Source organism: Anomalospiza imberbis, chromosome 3 (genome assembly GCF_031753505.1).
Source record: "Anomalospiza imberbis isolate Cuckoo-Finch-1a 21T00152 chromosome 3, ASM3175350v1, whole genome shotgun sequence".
NCBI classification, from domain to species: domain Eukaryota; kingdom Metazoa; phylum Chordata; class Aves; order Passeriformes; family Viduidae; genus Anomalospiza; species Anomalospiza imberbis.
In genome coordinates, this window is record NC_089683.1 from 58,378,607 (window position 1) to 58,397,090 (window position 18,484).

Consider the following 18,484-nt stretch of genomic DNA (forward strand, 5'->3'; position numbering starts at 1 on the left):
ACATGGCTTTGCCTGTTTGAAAGTCTGGGCCATGGGAAAAATGACAGTGCATAGTTTATTTTCAGTCTGTAATTCACATAAGTATGTGTTCCAAAGTGTTTCTTCTGGAGGTGTTTCTTTTTTGCCTTGTACTTCATTTTATGCAGTATTGGTTTTAATTCAAATCAACCTATTCCCTTTTGTTGACTTCAGTTTTCAGTATGAGAATAGTTGTATTTCCCAAATCAGCAGTAAAATGTTTTATATTTGCATTTTTTTAAATGTAACTTTTCATTAGTTAATACAGTGTCTATGAAAGAAAAAAAAAAACAGTCCAAAATATGAAATACTTGTATTTAATATTTCTTTTAAAAAGCAAACAAAAGAACCCCCCCAAAAAACCAAAACAAAAAACAAAGAAACTAAAACAAAAACAACAACAGAAAACCCCCTCTTCTAAATTAGTAATGGTTAAAAAAATTAAAAAAAAAAACACCTTGGAATTTGGGAGTTTGCTTTCAGATGTTGAACTGCCATGCACAAAGTAACCAGAAAGTTTTCTTTGGCGATTTGTTCATTGCCCTCCCAGTGAGATGAAATTCATTAAGGCAGTTCCTTGTCAAACATTAACTCAGAAACTGGAAGGAATCTGAGACAGAAAATAATTAAGTAACCCTAATGATGTAGTAGTCCAACTACGGTGGCCAATGGATAAAGAATAGTAGCAAGGTGTTTTAGTACTTAGCTAAGATGCCAGGGTAAAGTCAGCCAATAAATGATGTCATGCAGTCAGAGGCAGGGTTTGGTCAATGCAAACTGACAGTTTTGTCTTTTAATCCTACTACTACGTACAATAACAAAACATCAGGAAGAACTATATTTAAAAACAGAGGAAATGTACTGAGCCATTAGCAGAGCCTGTTGCATTGTTTTTCCTCTGAGCTAGATCTCAAGTGAGATGATGGCCGCGCCGGTACTGAGCTCCCGAGGCGCCTTTCCCCCCTCAGTATGGGATTAACCTCTGCAATGGCAGCAGCATTTACTCTCTGGAGCAAATGGGACTGTGCTGGGGAGGTCTTACATTTTGCTTGTATTCCCATGATGGAGTCATTACGCGAGTGTTCGGAGCAAAGCTGAGGCATAAGGGAGATGCTGAGCCCCTCAGTGAGTATGCAGCACGTCGGGTTAACAGAGTGAAACACAGTCTGACCCAGAGCGTGGGGGGCCTGTGAGTCTGGCACTCTGGAGCAGCTAGGATGGTGGTCATAAGTTTTTCCTCTTTCCAGGCCAGTTATCCTGTTAGGGCTTGCCTTTGGCCAGAGCAAACACTGTAGCTGAGCTGTGCTTTTTGGGGAATTAGGGAGGATAGAGGGAGGAGGTTGCCTGGCTTTGAGCTCTCTGCTGGAGAGCTGGAGGTGATGGCTGGCCACAGCGTACTCTGGCTGCTCCCCTGGCGCAGCCTGGGGCCTGGAGGTGATCTGGTCATGTGGTGAGCAGATCTAGGTCATTAGCCAACCAACCCTGGCCACAAAAACAGGTATTGACATCAGTTCAGTGTGTTGAACAAGGGTGGTTGCAGTAAGACAAGTGCCAGAGCCAGCTCCAAGGCAGAATCATTCAAGGGGTTCCCAGGGTGAAACTTCCCTCTTCCAGCAAGCTGTTTCAGCTCACTCATGAAGACACACCCTAATCTGACCCTTTCTGTAGGTTATTGTGTTTGGACTGTGTCTGGTACTCAAGGCTGTATAATTTTTTTCCTACACAGCCATGTTTGAAGGTTGCCTCCTGTGGTCAGGTTAACCACCAGTTTTCATTAACTCTGCTGACTTGCCCTGGCAAAAAGTTTGTTCCTCAAAATCTAGCAAATAAGTTTTAATGCTTAAAGACTCTCAGCCAACAAACAGTCAAGCAAAGTTGAATCCAGGTTTGTTTCGAGAGATTGTAAGGTCTTTCATCAATTTTGGTATTAATATAGGGCTTGTTATAGCAGTGGCATTCTCCACTTTCTCCACTTATGAATGAGGTTAAGATATCAAAAGGGTTTAAGGAGGCATTAAGCCCAAATGCTGTTTTTAGAGTTCCTTGAATTAGTGGAAATATACTGAGATATTCAGGGTGTGAATCCAAAGTGACCCAAGTTGATCCAAACTCATCCTGTGTTAAAACTGCCCCACAGGCACAGCCTTTACACTGTACCAGTGGGGGCACTGGGAATGGGGAAGACCCTGGCTTAAGGGGCTGAAACAGGAGAAAATAAAGCAGATCAAAAACCAGCATTACTCTGCCAAACCTGCTCTCCAGACATCTCCTTTGCAGGGGAGGAGTGAGGAATCCTGAGGCAGGGAGTTGGGAAACAGGGGAACCTCTGATTTAAAGGGGCTTAAATTGTTGTGGGGCACTTCAAGTTTTCAATGTCAGTCATGTGCCTTTAATTGCTGCTAAAAATGCCAATTTCAAATAAATAGCATAAGTAGCCTGAGCACAGCTATAGCTGTGTAATTTAATTCCATGAAACTATTGACATGTTTAAAAAGTATGCAGATGTGAGTGTCTTATGCTAGATCAGGATCTTAATTATGCATAGTTTGAGATAATTGGGTTGCTTTATCTTAGTATCTCAACCTGTTAATTCTAACTACTAAATTAGGATTCAGCTGTAATTCCTGCATGTTTAGTAGAACTATTTCAATTTGCTCCTGACATTAGGTAAGTGTTGTGATTAATTCTGCTTCTGTGTTCTGGTTTTCTGTGGAAAAGGTCTGAGTTTAACACATTCATAACACCAGGTAAAATCAGACAATTACATCTTTGCCCTTTGCTGTATGATTTTTTTTTCAGGAGATATAAATGGATAAATATTTTGGGAAACAAGCAAGTCCCAAAGGGTGTTCATTTTGTTACAGAATTTGTTCTTAGGTTGCTGTGCTAGCCTGTATTTTTTGGCTTTTGTTTTCTCTTTCTTGTCTTTTAGAAGCTCATACTTAAAAATTCATCAAAAAAGTACCAAGTTTGACATTTTTAACAGAAACAAAAACGTGGTAAAGATCACATCTGTGGTCGAGCCTGTGTTGAACAATCCAACCTTTCTCTTAATCTAAGGTTTACATGCAAGGGTAGACTGATTATCTGCTTACAGGTGCAGGAGTGTAACTGAATGTAATTGTTTCCACAGATGAGCACCATGCCAGGACTGCCCACAAGGCCGTGCTTCTATGATATTGACCTTGACCCCATCACAGAGCAAGTTAAAGGATTGTTTTGAGAGTGACATCCAATTTCAGGTCAGTCAACAGCCTTTATTTTCTTGTTCCAGCTTGAGGGAGGATGTTTGTGCCTAGTACGTATGTAAGAAAGGTTGTCAGGAGTTTATCTAGGCTCTAGTTTCACTAAGGATTTCAGACGCTTTGGGGGTGTATTTCATAATGTGCCGTTTATCACATGGGTTTCTCGTTTGCTGAATGGTGACTGGCACTTTGCTGTTGTCCGCTGATGGTGCCTTTTGGATTTCCTGGCACTGTCAGTTTGGCATCAGGAGGAGCCAGCTCTGCAACTGTACCGCTCTTGCCTATGGAAACAGGCAGTCTGAAGAAACCATGTCATCTTACTAACCTCAAAAGAAATACTCTTTGATACTGCACTCACATGGCAGTGTGTGTCTGTCATTACCTAGATATCACAGAAGATATTTCTCTGTTTGTTCATGAGCTCTGCTTTGTTTTTTTTGTGTTTTGTTTTCATAGCTGCTGTCATCTCTCTCAAATGGTAATAAGAATTTCAGGAACACGAAGCTGTCCTCTTAGCCTGTTTTTCATGCCGGATTCTCTCCCTTTTCCTCTAAGGTTGCAGTTCCCCTCACCACCTCCTCCCTTTCTCTAAGTACTTAATCTTCTTGGTGTCCTGCTTTAATTTTGTGCAGCACATGTTCCTCACTTAAAAATACAAGATGTTATGAAAATATTTCATGCTCCTCCACTTTAACCTTTTAACATAATAAGTGGAGTAAGAGAGAATGTAACCCTGACTGAAACAAACCATGTGTGCCTGTCATGGGATTCTCTCCTTTCATCACTTAGCTCTCTCCCCCAATAGATTGGTCTGGAGAGCAAAAGGGTTCTTCTTTTTTAAGACAGAACAACACTACTACTATGAGCTAATAGGACTGTGATGGGACCACAGATCAGCCACAGCTTTGAGGTGGATGTGCCCAGGTGCTTCAGCCCTGCTTTAGCAGTCCTTTCTTACTGTGGACTGAGAGAAAGGGTTTTCATTTTCTATTTCTGTGTTTTGATGGATTGTTTGGAGGTAAGGAGAGGTTTGCATAACCCAACCAGACCAAGTGAACTGTTCACTTGCCCACACATTCACATGAATGCCACAATATTCACGTAACATCTGGTGAGAGCAGATTCTGCCAGTCTGTGCGTGCCAGTCAAGACAAGTAAAAAGCACCTACCTTGAAAGTTAACCTGCATGCACAGGTATTACCTGTATGCAAACAATCCCTGACTATCCTGTGGTTGGGTAGCGTTGCACATACCACTCCTTGGCATATATCCCATTTTTGTTACTGATACACATAATATGTCTGGCAGCTTCATGCATACATATTGATTCATCATGTGTCAGCCATGTAATTGCTTCTGAATCATTTGGAATGATTGTAGAATCCTAATGTAAAATCTATATGCAGATTCACATAGCCTGCTTAATTGGGTGTTTACTGCCTAGTCTTACACAAATCCATCCAAACCAGGGACTGATGAGTTTGGAAGAACAACAGTAATTAAGCAGACAAAATACTCCATTCCAACTGTGAAGGCCTTTCATTGGAAGCTGTGCATGAAATGAAAATGCTAAACTTGGCTTTTAGTCAGTGATGGTGTTTTGTCAGATGTAAAAAGAAATGCCAATGAAGTCACAAAAACATAATAGGTAGGAAATAACATATATAGCCAACTGTTAATAAATTATCTTCAATTCATTGTGGAGGTATTGTTAGCATCTGACAGATGAATGATTCATTAAGTTTAAGCCTTTTAAAGAAAAAAACAGCTTGATTATATATATATTTCACCAATATAGGCACATGCTCACCTGTGTTACTACCTTTAACAATCTAAATAAATTCCTTGAGAGTATGGTAATACCCAGTGAGCACCACACAAGGTAGTCAAGTGTTCATTAGCTCTAAAATTCATCTGGTTCATGTGCTAGATTTGTACATTGCTAATTTTGGAAGAAGAGAGAAATAATATTCCCATGTAGTCCTTACTCCCAACTTTCTGTGGAGAAGTTTAGTAGTATCCTTTGTTTTCACACACACACTGAAGTGAACCCACACTGTAGGTGATACTAGACTTTGAGGTCTTTATTTATGTGATGGCAGATCAAGGGATTTTTTTTCATTTAATTTGAATTCTTCAGCATTTTAGTATGATGTAATATTACTAATAATATGGTGTTTTGCCAGCTCATTAGGGCTGATTCAGATCTTTTAAGACATTTTAACTGAAAACTATTTAGAAATTTGTAGAAGAGCTGCAGATATTTCATTGTAAATATGCCTGTAGAGCTGAGAACGGTTGTTTTAGCGTGCAGTTAATATCCTCCTCTGCAATGCATATCTTCTCAGATCTGTGTAAGAGATACAGGCAGAAGTTCCTGCTTCTCAGGATGCTGTGTGGGGCTCTGGCTGAGCTAAAACACTGGGTGTCATTTTCCACTCTGATTTTTTTCTATCACTTCACACCAGTCATTTGAACGTGCTCTAAAAAGTCATAGAAGCAAAAACCTTATCATAAAAGTCAACTCTGTTTTTCTCTGTTGACAAACAGCCAATACATGGGTACACAATATTGCAGTCTCTGTAGGAGCAACATGATCTAAGAAAAGAATGAAACATTAATACACAGAAATGAACCCAAAGGAATCTGGCTAGTCCTTCGTCACTGGCCACTGTCCTATTTAAATTATACTGCCCAGCTCATACACTAAGAAAGTTGCAATTGTTTCCTTAGGAGCTCTCTGTAGAGACCACCAGAGTAAGTCTTACCTGGAGACAAGTCTGCCAATAGGAAGAAATTGAAAGAAAAAAAAAAAAAAAAGTAATACTTGCTCAGTGAGGGGAAGTCCCAAACTAGACTTGCACAAGTAAAGTCTGTTAAGGATTCTTGTGAGCTCTAAGGATCCCTGTAATTTAATCAGTGGCAGTGGGTGTCTGCTCATACTGTGCACGCTTTGAGTATCTGGGTTGATGGCTGCAGGGGGAAATTGTTCTCCTCACTTGGTTGTGACTTCGTAAGGCTGCCTCTATCCACAGTGTCTGATGTGTTCTCACACTCTTCAAAACTGGCAGAGCATCAGAATTATTTTGATACACATCAGGGATACTTTGCTGCCCTCAGAGCTTTTCTGAACTTGAGAGGAATTCCAGACCTCTGCCTGTGACCATCCTCATGGCCATAAAGAAGTCCATAAGAGCAGGAGACCAAAACTGGTGTTCTAAAATTGCAAACTATTTGTTAGATGTTTTCATCTTCATTTATTCAAATATGAATAGAAAGTGTTTTAAGACCTTTCCCTTACACCCACAAAACTGAGCCTATGAACAACAAAAAAAAAAAAAAACTTTTAGTCTCATTCCACAGTATGAGCTTTCAGTCAGCAACAATTACTACAGTAATGTGCAGTCTGAAGTCTGTATCATGCTGAAGTACAAGTACAGATTTTTGTTTCTCACCTAGTAGGGCTGCACAGATAATAAATAGGAGATGCATATGGCATAACTATACATTTTTTTTTATTATGGTTAAGGCAAAAATATGCCATTTCACTGAAGCACTCATTTTAGAATGTGACGCCTTTTTTTTCTTTAAAGAAAGCAAAGATATCTTGTTTCAATGTATAAATTTCTTATCTTTGTCATTTCAGAAGCCTGAAAATTAAGAACTCCAACTTTCCTGTTTCCTGCAAGTGGGACACAAAAAATGAATCTGAAATATTCCTGTTATGTGTCTCTGGAGCAATGTCAAGATAGACCAAAGAGCAAAAGTTTACTCTTTCTTCAAACTAGTTTTTATGATGAAATATAGATGTAAGGTTAAAAAAAAAAAAAAAACATAGCAAGCTAAAGTTTTACTCTCTCTAATGCAGGAAGCTCTCTACTGGAGCTTACGCTTGTTTGTGTGGATAAAATGACATTGAAAAAGAGCAGTTTTTCAACTCAGAGTTTTTGTCTTTTCTCAGAGGAGTGTACAGAAGTATTTCCTTTATCTTGGCTATCTACTAAAAACTTGCATAAACATGATTATGCTGTGTGACCAAGCCTATTTCTCTCTGAAAAGTACACTTTTGCTCCTGGCATTCAAGAGCTGAAACTACACACAGATTAACTGCACATTTTTGAGTTATCATCAAGCGTTGCTCTGGATGCGTTTGGGCAACAGCCAAGCTTCAAGCAAGGAAGATATTAAACAGAGAAAGAACAGAGCATGTATTTGGTAAAAAGTTTTTAATGTATAATTTGTTTCCTTGTTGGGCAAAGATCTTTTGAAACACTTAAGCCATGGCTGTCTTGTATCCATAGGTCTGTCTTTATCCAAAGCGTGTGTTACAGGCTGTCCAGCTGATTATGTGCTTGTTGTGGTGAAGCTGGTTGCTCAGACAGGGCACTGCTCCTTCTGAAGCACTGTTTTGCTCCTGTTCATGGCTAATGAAGCCTCCTGCTGTGCTGGCTCCCGACCTAGAGTTCTTCCCTGGCAGTACACAACGGCCCAGTAACAACAGAGGAATGTCCATCAAGCGGGATGCAGATGGGGCACAGCTTTTTTCTGCTTCATTTTGCAGGTTTTAATGACCACACTTGTAAAATTGGAGTGTATTTTCATTTGAAGGGGTATTCAAACAAGTTGAATTACAAACTGTGTGCTTTGTCTCAGTAACTTTGCTTTCCTGGTTTTTCCTAAAACCTGTAGCAAAACACAGGATACTGCATTGAACTTTCCAAACTGCTACTCCTCAGGAAACTCTCGCTGACTGACTGTTGGTTCCTTCAATAACAAAAAATGTGACAGAACAATAGGGTGAATCGAGACAATAGGCCATTGTTTTTTTAGGTAAAAAGCGGTGAAATAATGATGAGAGAGTTTATTTTCCTGATGACGTTCTCCATCCTGTCGCTTTGCTCTGCTTACGCACATCTGCATATTATGGGCTTTTGCAGTGTAGCCTTGGTTCCCTTCTACAGAGCCACATTTGGAGACTTAATTATCTCAGGAACTCTGTAGTAATTGAGGGGCTTGTTTTGGTTCTTAAAATCATGCTTCGTTATTTATAAACTCAAAACTATAATTATGGACAGTAGAGCAAACTGGGGACAATTAATTGTCTGTGCCTTCCCTGGAGTAGCACGGAAATGTCTGCTGACTGCATTTCAGTGCTATTCATAGCGTGGTCCTCCAGCACTACCGGGATTGATGTGAAGTGTAAAAACTAGAGCAATTTAATATTTTATCCTTACTAGACGATAGAGCTCATAATAGCCTAGACTGTGGATGCTTTAATTACACTGGGGCATGACAAACATGATAAGTAGAAAGTCAGGTTCAAGCTCTCAGAGCTGCTGGGAAGACAGATTTCTTATATTTTCTATTAAATTTTGCCACAAAATGCAACTCAATCCTACTCATACACACAACAGTGTTGTAAATAAGTCTTGCACACACTCATCTATCTAGCTAAGAAATAGCCAAAGAGTTTTGGAAGAAAATAAGTGTGGTTTCAAGACACAGATTTCCTAGTAGCTTCTTTACAAGAAAAATAAACAAGGTTTTCCCTCCATTTTGTCCAGAGAAATTCAGAAAATACATAATCGTGCCTTTCTAGGAGTCACTGTGGTTCCCCTGCAGGTGCACTGGAATTGTCCCCATGCAGTGTGGGAAACTAAACGTGGCACTGTGATTGCTTGTGAAGCTTCTGTATGGATGTGGATGTTTGAGCAACAAGTTTTATAAGTCATCTCAAGCTGCTGTTTGATACTTTCTATAGTGTTGTCTCCATCTTATCCCTTCAAGCCACACATGCTGGGGCCATTTATCTGACCCAGCAGTTTCTCCCTAAAACACCATTCCAGCTCATTTAGTTGAGAGTTGGCAAACATCCTGTAATTTTTCTACTGTCATGTGCACAGGATTTGTTATATTGTTTAGATAGCTTCAATAACTCAAGGAAAGCTGAAATGGCCAGTTTTGTGGTAGCTTTTCCCCCATCCCATCTAGTTAACTAGCTCCAAAATCTCTCAAGCTATTGCATTTTTGGTCCTTTAATCCAAAGGGATTGAGCTACTGGCCACCAGCTGAGCTGCAGAAACTGACACAGTATGTTCCCTGGGGCCCCCCTGATTCTGAGGCCTTCCTCCAGAAGAGTTTAACATGAAAACTTTTTAAGATCAGTCTTATTGGTAGGTGTGTCACTTGTTGCATGGATGTGACTGTGGGACTCCTTTTTTATTTGCATCTACTCTGAGCAACATTGTCACATGGCAGAACCAGAGCTTTATAAGGCAGGTTGCCAAGCTTATCCCTGTGTTTGCTGAAGTGTGTTTAGCACCATGCGGTTGTTTATTATCAGAAGATCTGCTTTCTGTAGTGACTGAATACTTTGTTATTGCTACTGCTGAACTAATTCTGCAATGACATTGAAATACTTCAGAATACATGCAACAGGTCTCTTCATTTGTAGTTTGAAATTCAAGCTTCCAGAATTTCAGTTGCTATGAACATGAAAATAAAGTCTGTGTGCTAGCGTTTGGTTTGCACAAGTGGTGCCTGTCTGAATTCATTAATAAATACATCCATTATTTAATATTGTTCTCTCTATGATCTTGTCTACTTAAATAGTGACTTTCCTTTGTTTTTTTGTTTAAATTCCTCATAAGCCACTTAGTCTTGTCTTGCCCATGTCTCCAGCTAAACACAGCTATGCCAAGGAAGGAGAGGAGCTCAGCCATGGTGTGGTGAAGTGCCAGATGTGAGCAAAACATGGGACTCTTACCTAGCTTCCCAGAACCCAGGAAAGTGTTTGGTGCCTGGCTGTTACCACAAAGGGCCATGCACTAGAGGGTTGTCCATGGGTTCTTCTCCATCAGTACTGTCCTTTTGAAGTTGGTTTGTGCTTGGGGAAGGAATATGAGGCTAACATCCTGTCCTGGTCCCAAAATAATCTTGCTGTTGCCTTTGGTCCTTGACGTGAAGGGCTGGGTCAGATGCAAGGGTCATTTGGACACTTTTCACTTCTCAGTTGTCAGATGGATTTGTGTGGAGCAGTGTCGGGTACAGGAATATTATCTGTGGGCTTCTCAAGGCGGGATTCAAGCACAAGTGATGCAAAAGCTTCAGGAATTATGGGTGCTAAATCATTAGGCCATTACAGAGCAGGAAACATCCTGGAAGCACGAATTAATAAAATGGGGAAGGTATTGAGCATTGCAGGCACACAGTTGACAGTACTCCTGTTTTCAAAATAGCTAAATGAAGTCCCAGCCATGTGGTTTGCATTAGCACTAAGATTTTAACATGCTTCTCATTGGCTCATTTCCAAACAGCTTCTCAGCTTCTCTGCAATGTTTCAGCCAGGACCTTACCCATATGGAACAGGTCTCAAGCACTGGGTTTGTTCTTGGTGGCCCATGGGTCTGCCCTACTGACAGCCACCCAGTCAGCCAGGGTTGAGTGTGGGAGGCACGTGCAAACTCTCCGCTGCACTGAATTACTAGGGTGATGAGGGAGGGTGTTACCCCTTTAAACGTGCAGGTTTTCATACAATTTTCTTTGGACGAAATATTATAGAGAAAAATTTTAAGGCCAAGATATGACCCCCTGCTTGAGAGGGTTGGAATTGAAACACTGAAAGCTCCTTCAAGCATTTGTCCTGAGAACAAGACTGCTATGCTATATATGTTACCATTCACTGTGGAGTTAAGGCCAGAGAGTTTACATAAAGTAAGCTAAATTCAAATATTTTCACAAGTGTGATCATAATAATAGTTCCCTACTCCATGTGGTTGAGTGTAATGTATTACACACACACAAGCATGAGCAAGAATCAATTTGTGTATGCAGCTTTTGTGTAAAATCTTAAGTATTTGCTTCCCCAGTAAAATTTTTAACTTAAACCTTTTGAGTAATGATTGGGAGGAGCTAAACTGCCACATACCAGCATTGGCTCAACTGGGCAAGACCCTGATGAACCTTTTAAAATCAACCCTGCACTGGGTGATCTCCAGGTTCCTTCCAAGGTAAACTGTTCTATGCTCCTATGAGCTGAGATGTTAGCAGAAAAAATTAGCACTGAGGAAGCCCAGAGCTGGAATACACCCCACACACATGCCACAGGCACCTTAAGAACTTCACTTTGCAGAGTACTAATAAAAAAGAGGATGTATCAAATACAAGTCATGCCCACTTCTATGCAATACACTAAATCAAGCTTTAAGTTATGACATTTTAAAAGCTAAATTGTTTCCCACTGGGCAATTTCCATCATGCTCTTTCAACTCAATTACCGTCAACATCTGGTCAAAGTTACATTCTTAATGCCAAAGAGTTTCAGCTTTTCAGGATATAGCCTGTTAGTTGCCCATGTAATGCAGCCCCTGCATGTTCTTATCACACACAGAGCTTGTATTTATTCTCCAGAAAAATACAATTATGGCTGTATTTGTACAAAACATGTATTATGTACATGACATGTAGCTGCACCACTATATGAACTCCAGGATATTTCCTTCCATTTTCTTTTTTTAGGAAAGGCTGAAGGGGAAAACAGAGAGGAGAATGTCTGACTTAGGACAGCAGGCCAGCCCCTACACAGATTTCAGTCAGACAGAATCTCTGCAAGGACACAAAGTCCCTTTATCCACTGGTTCTGTGCTTGGGTGCAACACCTATTCCCACTTGGCTCCAGCTCATCTCAGTCACCTTGCTGTCTCCACTGCAGTCAGAAAAAGTTCTATTTGCCTACCTGTTGGGTTTTTTTGAGTGTTTAAGGTAAGTGAACTCTCCCTGAGGGAGGTTTCTGAGGAAAGCAACAAAACCAACATCTAATTCCCATCTGCTCTTTATGACATTAGCTTGAGGTGGCAGTTTAATGAATCAGGACCTGCACATCAGTGCCATACAGAGGCTGATTTTTCCCCTATATTTAGCAGGTTCAACTGTTGTCACTCAGTGTCAGACGTTAACACCTGGCAAAAGCTTGTTCATCCAGGATGAAACCTGTATCTAATTCTGCTTCTTGAACTACTGAAAGTCAGGTAGACCTTAAACCTCAGTCCTGTTGGTAATAACCAAGTATTCAAGTCATTCAACTCTCAACAGTATGAGGGAAATGAAAAATAATAAAAGAAGAAAAACTGTGAAGATGGTAAATGAAGGAATAAACCATAGAAATCAAGTTCACTCTTTTGGGACAGATTTGTATGAAAGCAGTTGTAAATCAAGGTGAGTCTGAGAAGCAATTTCACTAAATCTCGTATTAAAAAAATCCTATAAATGGAGCAGTATATAACTTAGCACCAACAGTTCTGAAGAAGGCTATATATAAAGCAAAAGTACATTTAACTGCAAATTGCTGCTGAAAGGGGAACTTTTACAACTAATTTAATATTAAAGAAATACACTAAATCAGCACGATGTATTGAAGTGTAACTAGGAAATAGTAGATAAAGAGAGTGACCAGCAAGTGAAAAATGTTATCAGTTAAAAAAAAAAAGAAGTCTAAAATAGCTTCTGAGATAATATACTTGGAAAGTTAACGCTTCTGGAAATGACCAAGAGCCAATTCATAGCAAGGTGTTGTAAGCTGTTTTCATTAATTCTTCCTCACAGGATGGATTACCAGATCCCCAGAGACAGGAAGAAGATCTTGCACTGAGCTTGTGCCTGGCATCACCTATAGAAACTGCAGGGGATCAGAGGGGTGCAGGGGATCAGAGGGGTAGAGCCCAGAGAGGAGGGAGGCTCCAGGCTCAGATTCCTCTATTTACTGAGTCCTCCTCATATGTGCCTCCTCTGTGGCAGGTTACTGCAACAGATAACCTCACCTTGGCTAAATTTGGACATCTCTATCCCACAACTGCAGTTACTCAGCAACAAACAAACCACACACCAGCCTGGAGGCAGAAATGGAAGAGTTATACCCAGTATGATTTAAACACGTCTGCGAGCTGTGCAGACAACCTGCAATTATCAAACGAAGAGTTTCATGAGCTGTTTAAAAGACAGATGGTTTATTTTTCTAACTCTTCAGAAAGGACCAGCAGCATCCTCATCCAACATCATACTTAGGGAAGGAGTACTTGAGTGCAAAAACAATTCCTTAAAACACTGCTTTTCTACTGGTATTCCCGTTTTATCCCATTAAGCTCTGAAAAAAAAAAGTCCCAAAACCTCACTCTCTCCCAGTGAGAGGATCCCATCAAATATATTTGTGTATCTGCAAATGGATTCTTATCCCATGCATCTCTAATGCTCAGGTTTTTCCACTGTTTGAAGACAAGTGGTAGGAACAAACTGACAGGAAAATACACTGTTTAATCCTGTATAAGGGATGATGAAGTGAACCTACAGAGCCAAATCCAAACATTTAGAGAGACAAGCCTGGATGCACAGGAGCAATTAGGCTTGCATACTTGGGAAAACATGTTTGGAGAGAACCTTTTTCATAACTCCCGAAGTGAAGTGGCTGTGATACCCAGCTGTGGCAGGGAGACATGCTGGGAGAGCCATACCTTACTTAGTGCAACTGAAATGGAAACAGTCCAAGTAACCATTTACTCATCTACATAAACTTGAACCTTAAATTTAGCAGCATTTCACCTTTTGACCTAGAATTTAACATTGCCTCAACCAGCTTGACTTGAGCCTGAACAGCTACAGAAATGTTTACAGCAGCAGGATAGAAGAAAACCTTGCCTAAATCTTGAAACCAGTGTCTGGGGACGGTGCAGACACAATCAGCACTGGATCAGTTGGACTCACTGCAGACATGTGCCATAATGCCACCAAGCCCAAAGCCTAGTCAGAGCACCCCACAGCACCCCACCCTACAAGCAGGACAAATCCTACTCTGTTCTACATGATTTATTTAAATGGCAGTGTCCAGCAGGCAAATAGATTTAAAAAAAAATATTTTCAGTAGAGGTGAGGAGTCCATTATAGAGTCGGAAGCTTATAACTCTATATTTTTTCTAATAAAAATATTTTAGAATTTAAACATTCACTTAGATCTGGTACAGATGCTGGCCCTATCCACACAGAACCACTCAGGATGGAAAGGACCTCTGGAGCTCACCAGGTCTCACCACATGCTCCACATTATATTTATTACTAAACAAAATTTCTTTTAAGTAAATTTGTGTTTTCATGTACAGATTTAGGGACTAGCTCACATGCTGTAGGGCTGCTTAGCAGCTGTAAATTGAAGGACTTCCTCATTCATGCAATGTGCTGAAAAACCAAAGGCTTGCTGTAAAGGTAGGGCAGCCAGAACCCTGGACTCTGGAAGTATGGCACAGCTATTCCCCTACAACCCCTCAAAGGAGCCACATTAAGACCACTAACCTGCTCATTCTCCTGGATGAGTTGTCATAGCCCAAGTCACATCCTGCAGACTTTCAGAGCACTGGCCTAATCTCTTATTTCAAAGCACTTGAGAGAGAAAACAAGAAGAAGCCTGAACACCCAAAGGAAACAACTCTTACTCCTTCCCCCCAGCCCACAAGTGTTTTAATTTTCTCTGTAACAACGAGGTCTGGCAGGTACAGGTGCTGCCTACCTGTAGGCACACAGTTTGTGGTAATTGGGAGTGGGGCTGCAGCTGAGCCTCATCCCCAGTGGGCTGCAGCCGTGCAGGACAGGTGACCAGCATTGAAGGTAATGAGACAGGGAGTGCCCAGGTGCACTGAGCAACCACAAAAGGGACACAAAGGTGCAATGCATGTAAGGTGAGGGGTATAAAAGGTTGGCCTGAAGGACAGGAGGAGCAGATGCTTGAAGCCTTTTGAAGTGGTGTGTTGTTGCTTTGTATGGGTTGAAGCCTTCTGAGCTTGTATGATGATACTCTGTGTGCTGTGGCTGTCTCAGCTGTGATGTATGCCCCAACACCTATCTGCACCAGGTCCTTACCTGGGAGCTTTGATCTTGTAGTGCTTGATGGACTCAGGTGTTTGGATCAATGGCCAGAGCTACCCTTGCCCCAGCAGAGGCAGCAAAGCTGCAGCCCCTCCACAGCCCCCTTCTATGAAAGCAGCTGCATGGGTTTAAACCACCAGCTCTGGGTGCCTTAACCCATGCAGGCAGTCTTGCCCTGGAGCAGGTGGGACAGTGCTGCAGGAACCACTACATTACTAGGGAGGGTGGTGGGAATAGCTGGTGTGGCTGAATCCTGCCATGCAGCCAGCTCTGCCTGCTGTGCCAGCTGTCCTGGCACTGGCTGGTACCATGGTGCCATGAGTCACAGCACCACATGTACCCCTGAGGCAAATTGTCCCTCAACCCAGCCTGGGCAGGCTGTCCTCTGTGTCTCCGGGGAAATGCCTGGTGCTCCTGAGGAGGTGGATGGTACCTGGGACTCTGGATGGTATTCAGGAATGGGTGTCAGGCCTTAGAAATCAGCATCCAACCACAAAATACTGTGACCTGGCACACAGGTGTTTGTGAACCCCCAGCAGGACTCACACACCACCTGCCTGGTTTACAAGTACAGCGAGTGCTGTCATCTCTGTCCCACTTGCAGCCTGCTGGATAAACCAGCAGTGCTGTTGACAGCCCATAGCAAGATTTCCTCAGGGCTCTCAATCTAAGGAAAAGGAGCAAGGAAGGGGGAAGAAAACTGCAATTTACTCACAGTAGTGTGCTTTTCCTCTGAAATCGTTATCCTGCTGGAAACTCCCTTGGCATTCAGAAAGTATCTGTGTTTAATCCCTGGTCTTATTCAAAATGCAAAGTACCTTGCCTTGAGACTGATAATTTAATCTCCTTTGGATAATTGCTACCAACTAGAGGAACAGCTGACAGAGGTCAAGTCATTGGTTATTCAAAGCAGGATTTCCCCCCTTTTACAAAAAAAACTTCTACTTGATCTTTGACTTGTCAGCTGCAGCATGTGATTGCTTTCAGCACTGGTAATCCCTGCCAGGGCTGTGTGCATCTGTGTGCACACATACATTTCACACACATAAATGCAAACTGGAAATGGCCTGCCCACTCATAACTCTGTGTGATCCCATCAATCACTTCCAATTAATGTTCAGTAAAATTTATATCCTCCATAGCACTTTGTATACATTTGCATATATTAAATTATCCCAAGGCCTGCTAAGTAGTGAAGGGAGCTTCTTAGCCTTATTTTTATTATTTCTCAAGGAAATTGATTTTATGTGATCGTGCTATTTTTGCATGTTTGTCCATCCCTTAATACTATATCAGTCCCTAAGCAGTAAATTGACAGACAAGTAAATGACTATAGATTTCATGAAAGCAGAGAGACAGTGAGAGATTAAGTGAAATGCACACAGGAGAGAGATAAGATCATTTCCATGGTGATATAGAAATTAATGAGGAACAAACTTTCCAGTTTCACTTCTTGCCTGGCTATGCTTTCATTACATGTAATATTTTAACTAACTCATCATTCTGGTTGCAATTCAGTTACTGTATTTTAGAATCAAAAGTCATATTGCATTAAGTTTGTCAATCTGTTGCAAAGCAATATAATGTTCATAAAATCCTAAATTGCTACAATCTCACATGTGAAGGCCCTGCTCAGCCCTGAAAATAGGTCTATGAACAGGGGATAAACCCAGTGCTCTTTATTGCATCTTATCAATAGAAAATCCTCAAAACATGGCAAACTGACTTCACTTGTTATTTTTTAATCTGTATAGACTGACAGTCAGCAAAAAAATGAGTTTAGAGGAGAAAATAAGCTCAGGACCTCAATGCTGCTCTGATACTCAGATCGCATCAACAGAGGAGAAAATAAGCTCAGGACCTCAATGCTGCTCTGATACTCAGATCGCATCAACAGAGGAGAAAATAAGCTCAGGACCTCAATAGTGCTCTGATACTCAGATCGCATCAACTTTATTTTAGCAAGGAAAGTTCTCCATCAAAGTTTCAACAATGCACGGCAAGAGGCTCAGTTTCCAGCTATTCATTGCCCATACTGTCAGGACAAATTCAGGACTTCTCTTGCAAGTCCTTGGACAAACACTAAGAAACTATGGTTTCCTGGAACAATTAAAAAAAAAAAAAATCTTGGCATCATTTTTCAAATTACTATTTTCCCCACCACTGTCCTGTTGGGAGCCTGCCAAAGCCCAGACACCAAGATTTGGCTCTCACCTTCCCAGACCTGCATCCTTGTACTATCTCCAGGGCTGGTCCCTGTCACATGGCCCAGCAAGAGGACCTCCCTGTGTCCCTATGGTTTCTTCTTCTCCCAGGAGCATGGGCTGCTGGGCCATGCTTAACTCTATGGGACCTGATCATCAGACCCAGACTTTCACTCCTGGTCACTTCTCTTTGCGGCCAGGATGAGACTTCTACAGTATTTCAGTGGTGCAAGGCAGCTGCAACAGGAAAGGTGTAAAATAAAAGGGATAATTCACACACTGAATGTGTTGTAGAAGTAAAATACCAAATCAATCACCCCTTGTTCTCGCTGAGGAAATGAGATTAATAATTACATTACTTTTCTTGGCACGTAAGAGAAGATCCATCCTTGTTTATCTGCTCTGTGGTGCCTGGGAAAGCAGAGCTGGTGTTATTGCTTGCTGGCCTCTGCAATGCCCCAGCCATGCTTTGTGCATTCCCCGTGCCCCTGGAGGAACTGGGCAGCTCCAGGGACACATACCCCTGCAGGACCCATGGATCCCTCTTTCTGGGGAGGGAGCACTTTGGTCTCATGCAACAGGAAAGTGCTTCTGTTGTGTAAGAGAATAATTTAGAAGCAGCATTTCAGCCTGAGCGTTTTAATCATGGGAATGTGTGTAATTAGCAATCTATTACCTGTGTTCAATACATGGACACTGTTAGGGCATAACGCAACAGCTTCTTAGAGCTCTGGGTAAATGCTGCCCAACAGTTCGAGAGCTGCAGTGGGGAGAAATGCCTTGGCTGCCTCTGGTGAAAGGCTCAGAAGCTGTTTTTTAAAGAGAGGCCAGATAGCCTCTGCACCTGTGGATGTGCAAACGCTGGCAGCTCTTCAGTGCATATTTGTGTCTTTCACTTAAACCATCCGAGATCTTCATTACTGCTACTACTGCTGCTACTACAGAAAAATGTTGCTGTATACGAGCTGCAAACAAAGCAAGGTAGGAAAAGGCAGATCCATCACGCAGCTTCAGGCTTGGAAAAGCCTGTTTGCGTGGTTGGTTCAGGTGTGCTGTGTAGCTCTGCACTGACCTACAGCATTGCTGTTAGTTTACTGAGGACACAGAGAAGGG

General features: G+C 41.6%; 1 protein-coding gene and 1 long non-coding RNA gene across 3 annotated transcripts in view; one reads left to right on the top strand and one right to left on the bottom strand.

Moving 5' to 3' along the window:
* Positions 1-8,804, top strand: part of MTHFD1L (methylenetetrahydrofolate dehydrogenase (NADP+ dependent) 1 like) — a 138,328-nt gene extending 129,524 nt beyond the window's left edge. The window contains exons 23-25 of one of the 2 annotated variants that reach the window (XR_010997271.1): positions 3,152-3,260; positions 5,062-5,145; positions 6,910-8,804. Coding sequence is in view for 1 of the 2 variants with exons in the window: in XM_068184593.1 (XP_068040694.1) it covers positions 3,152-3,241 (90 nt within the window). In the remaining variant the exon portion in view is untranslated. The remainder of the gene's footprint in view (positions 1-3,151; positions 3,261-5,061; positions 5,146-6,909) is intronic. The other variant, XM_068184593.1, reaches the window with a different exon arrangement.
* An 8,294-nt stretch (positions 8,805-17,098) lies between these two features.
* On the bottom strand, positions 17,099-17,953 carry LOC137469919 (uncharacterized). The gene is made up of 2 exons (XR_010996788.1): positions 17,731-17,953; positions 17,099-17,267 (listed from the first exon to the last, which is right to left on the bottom strand). It is a non-coding gene; the product is annotated as an uncharacterized lncRNA (long non-coding RNA).
* Between the last annotated feature and the right edge of the window lie 531 nt (positions 17,954-18,484).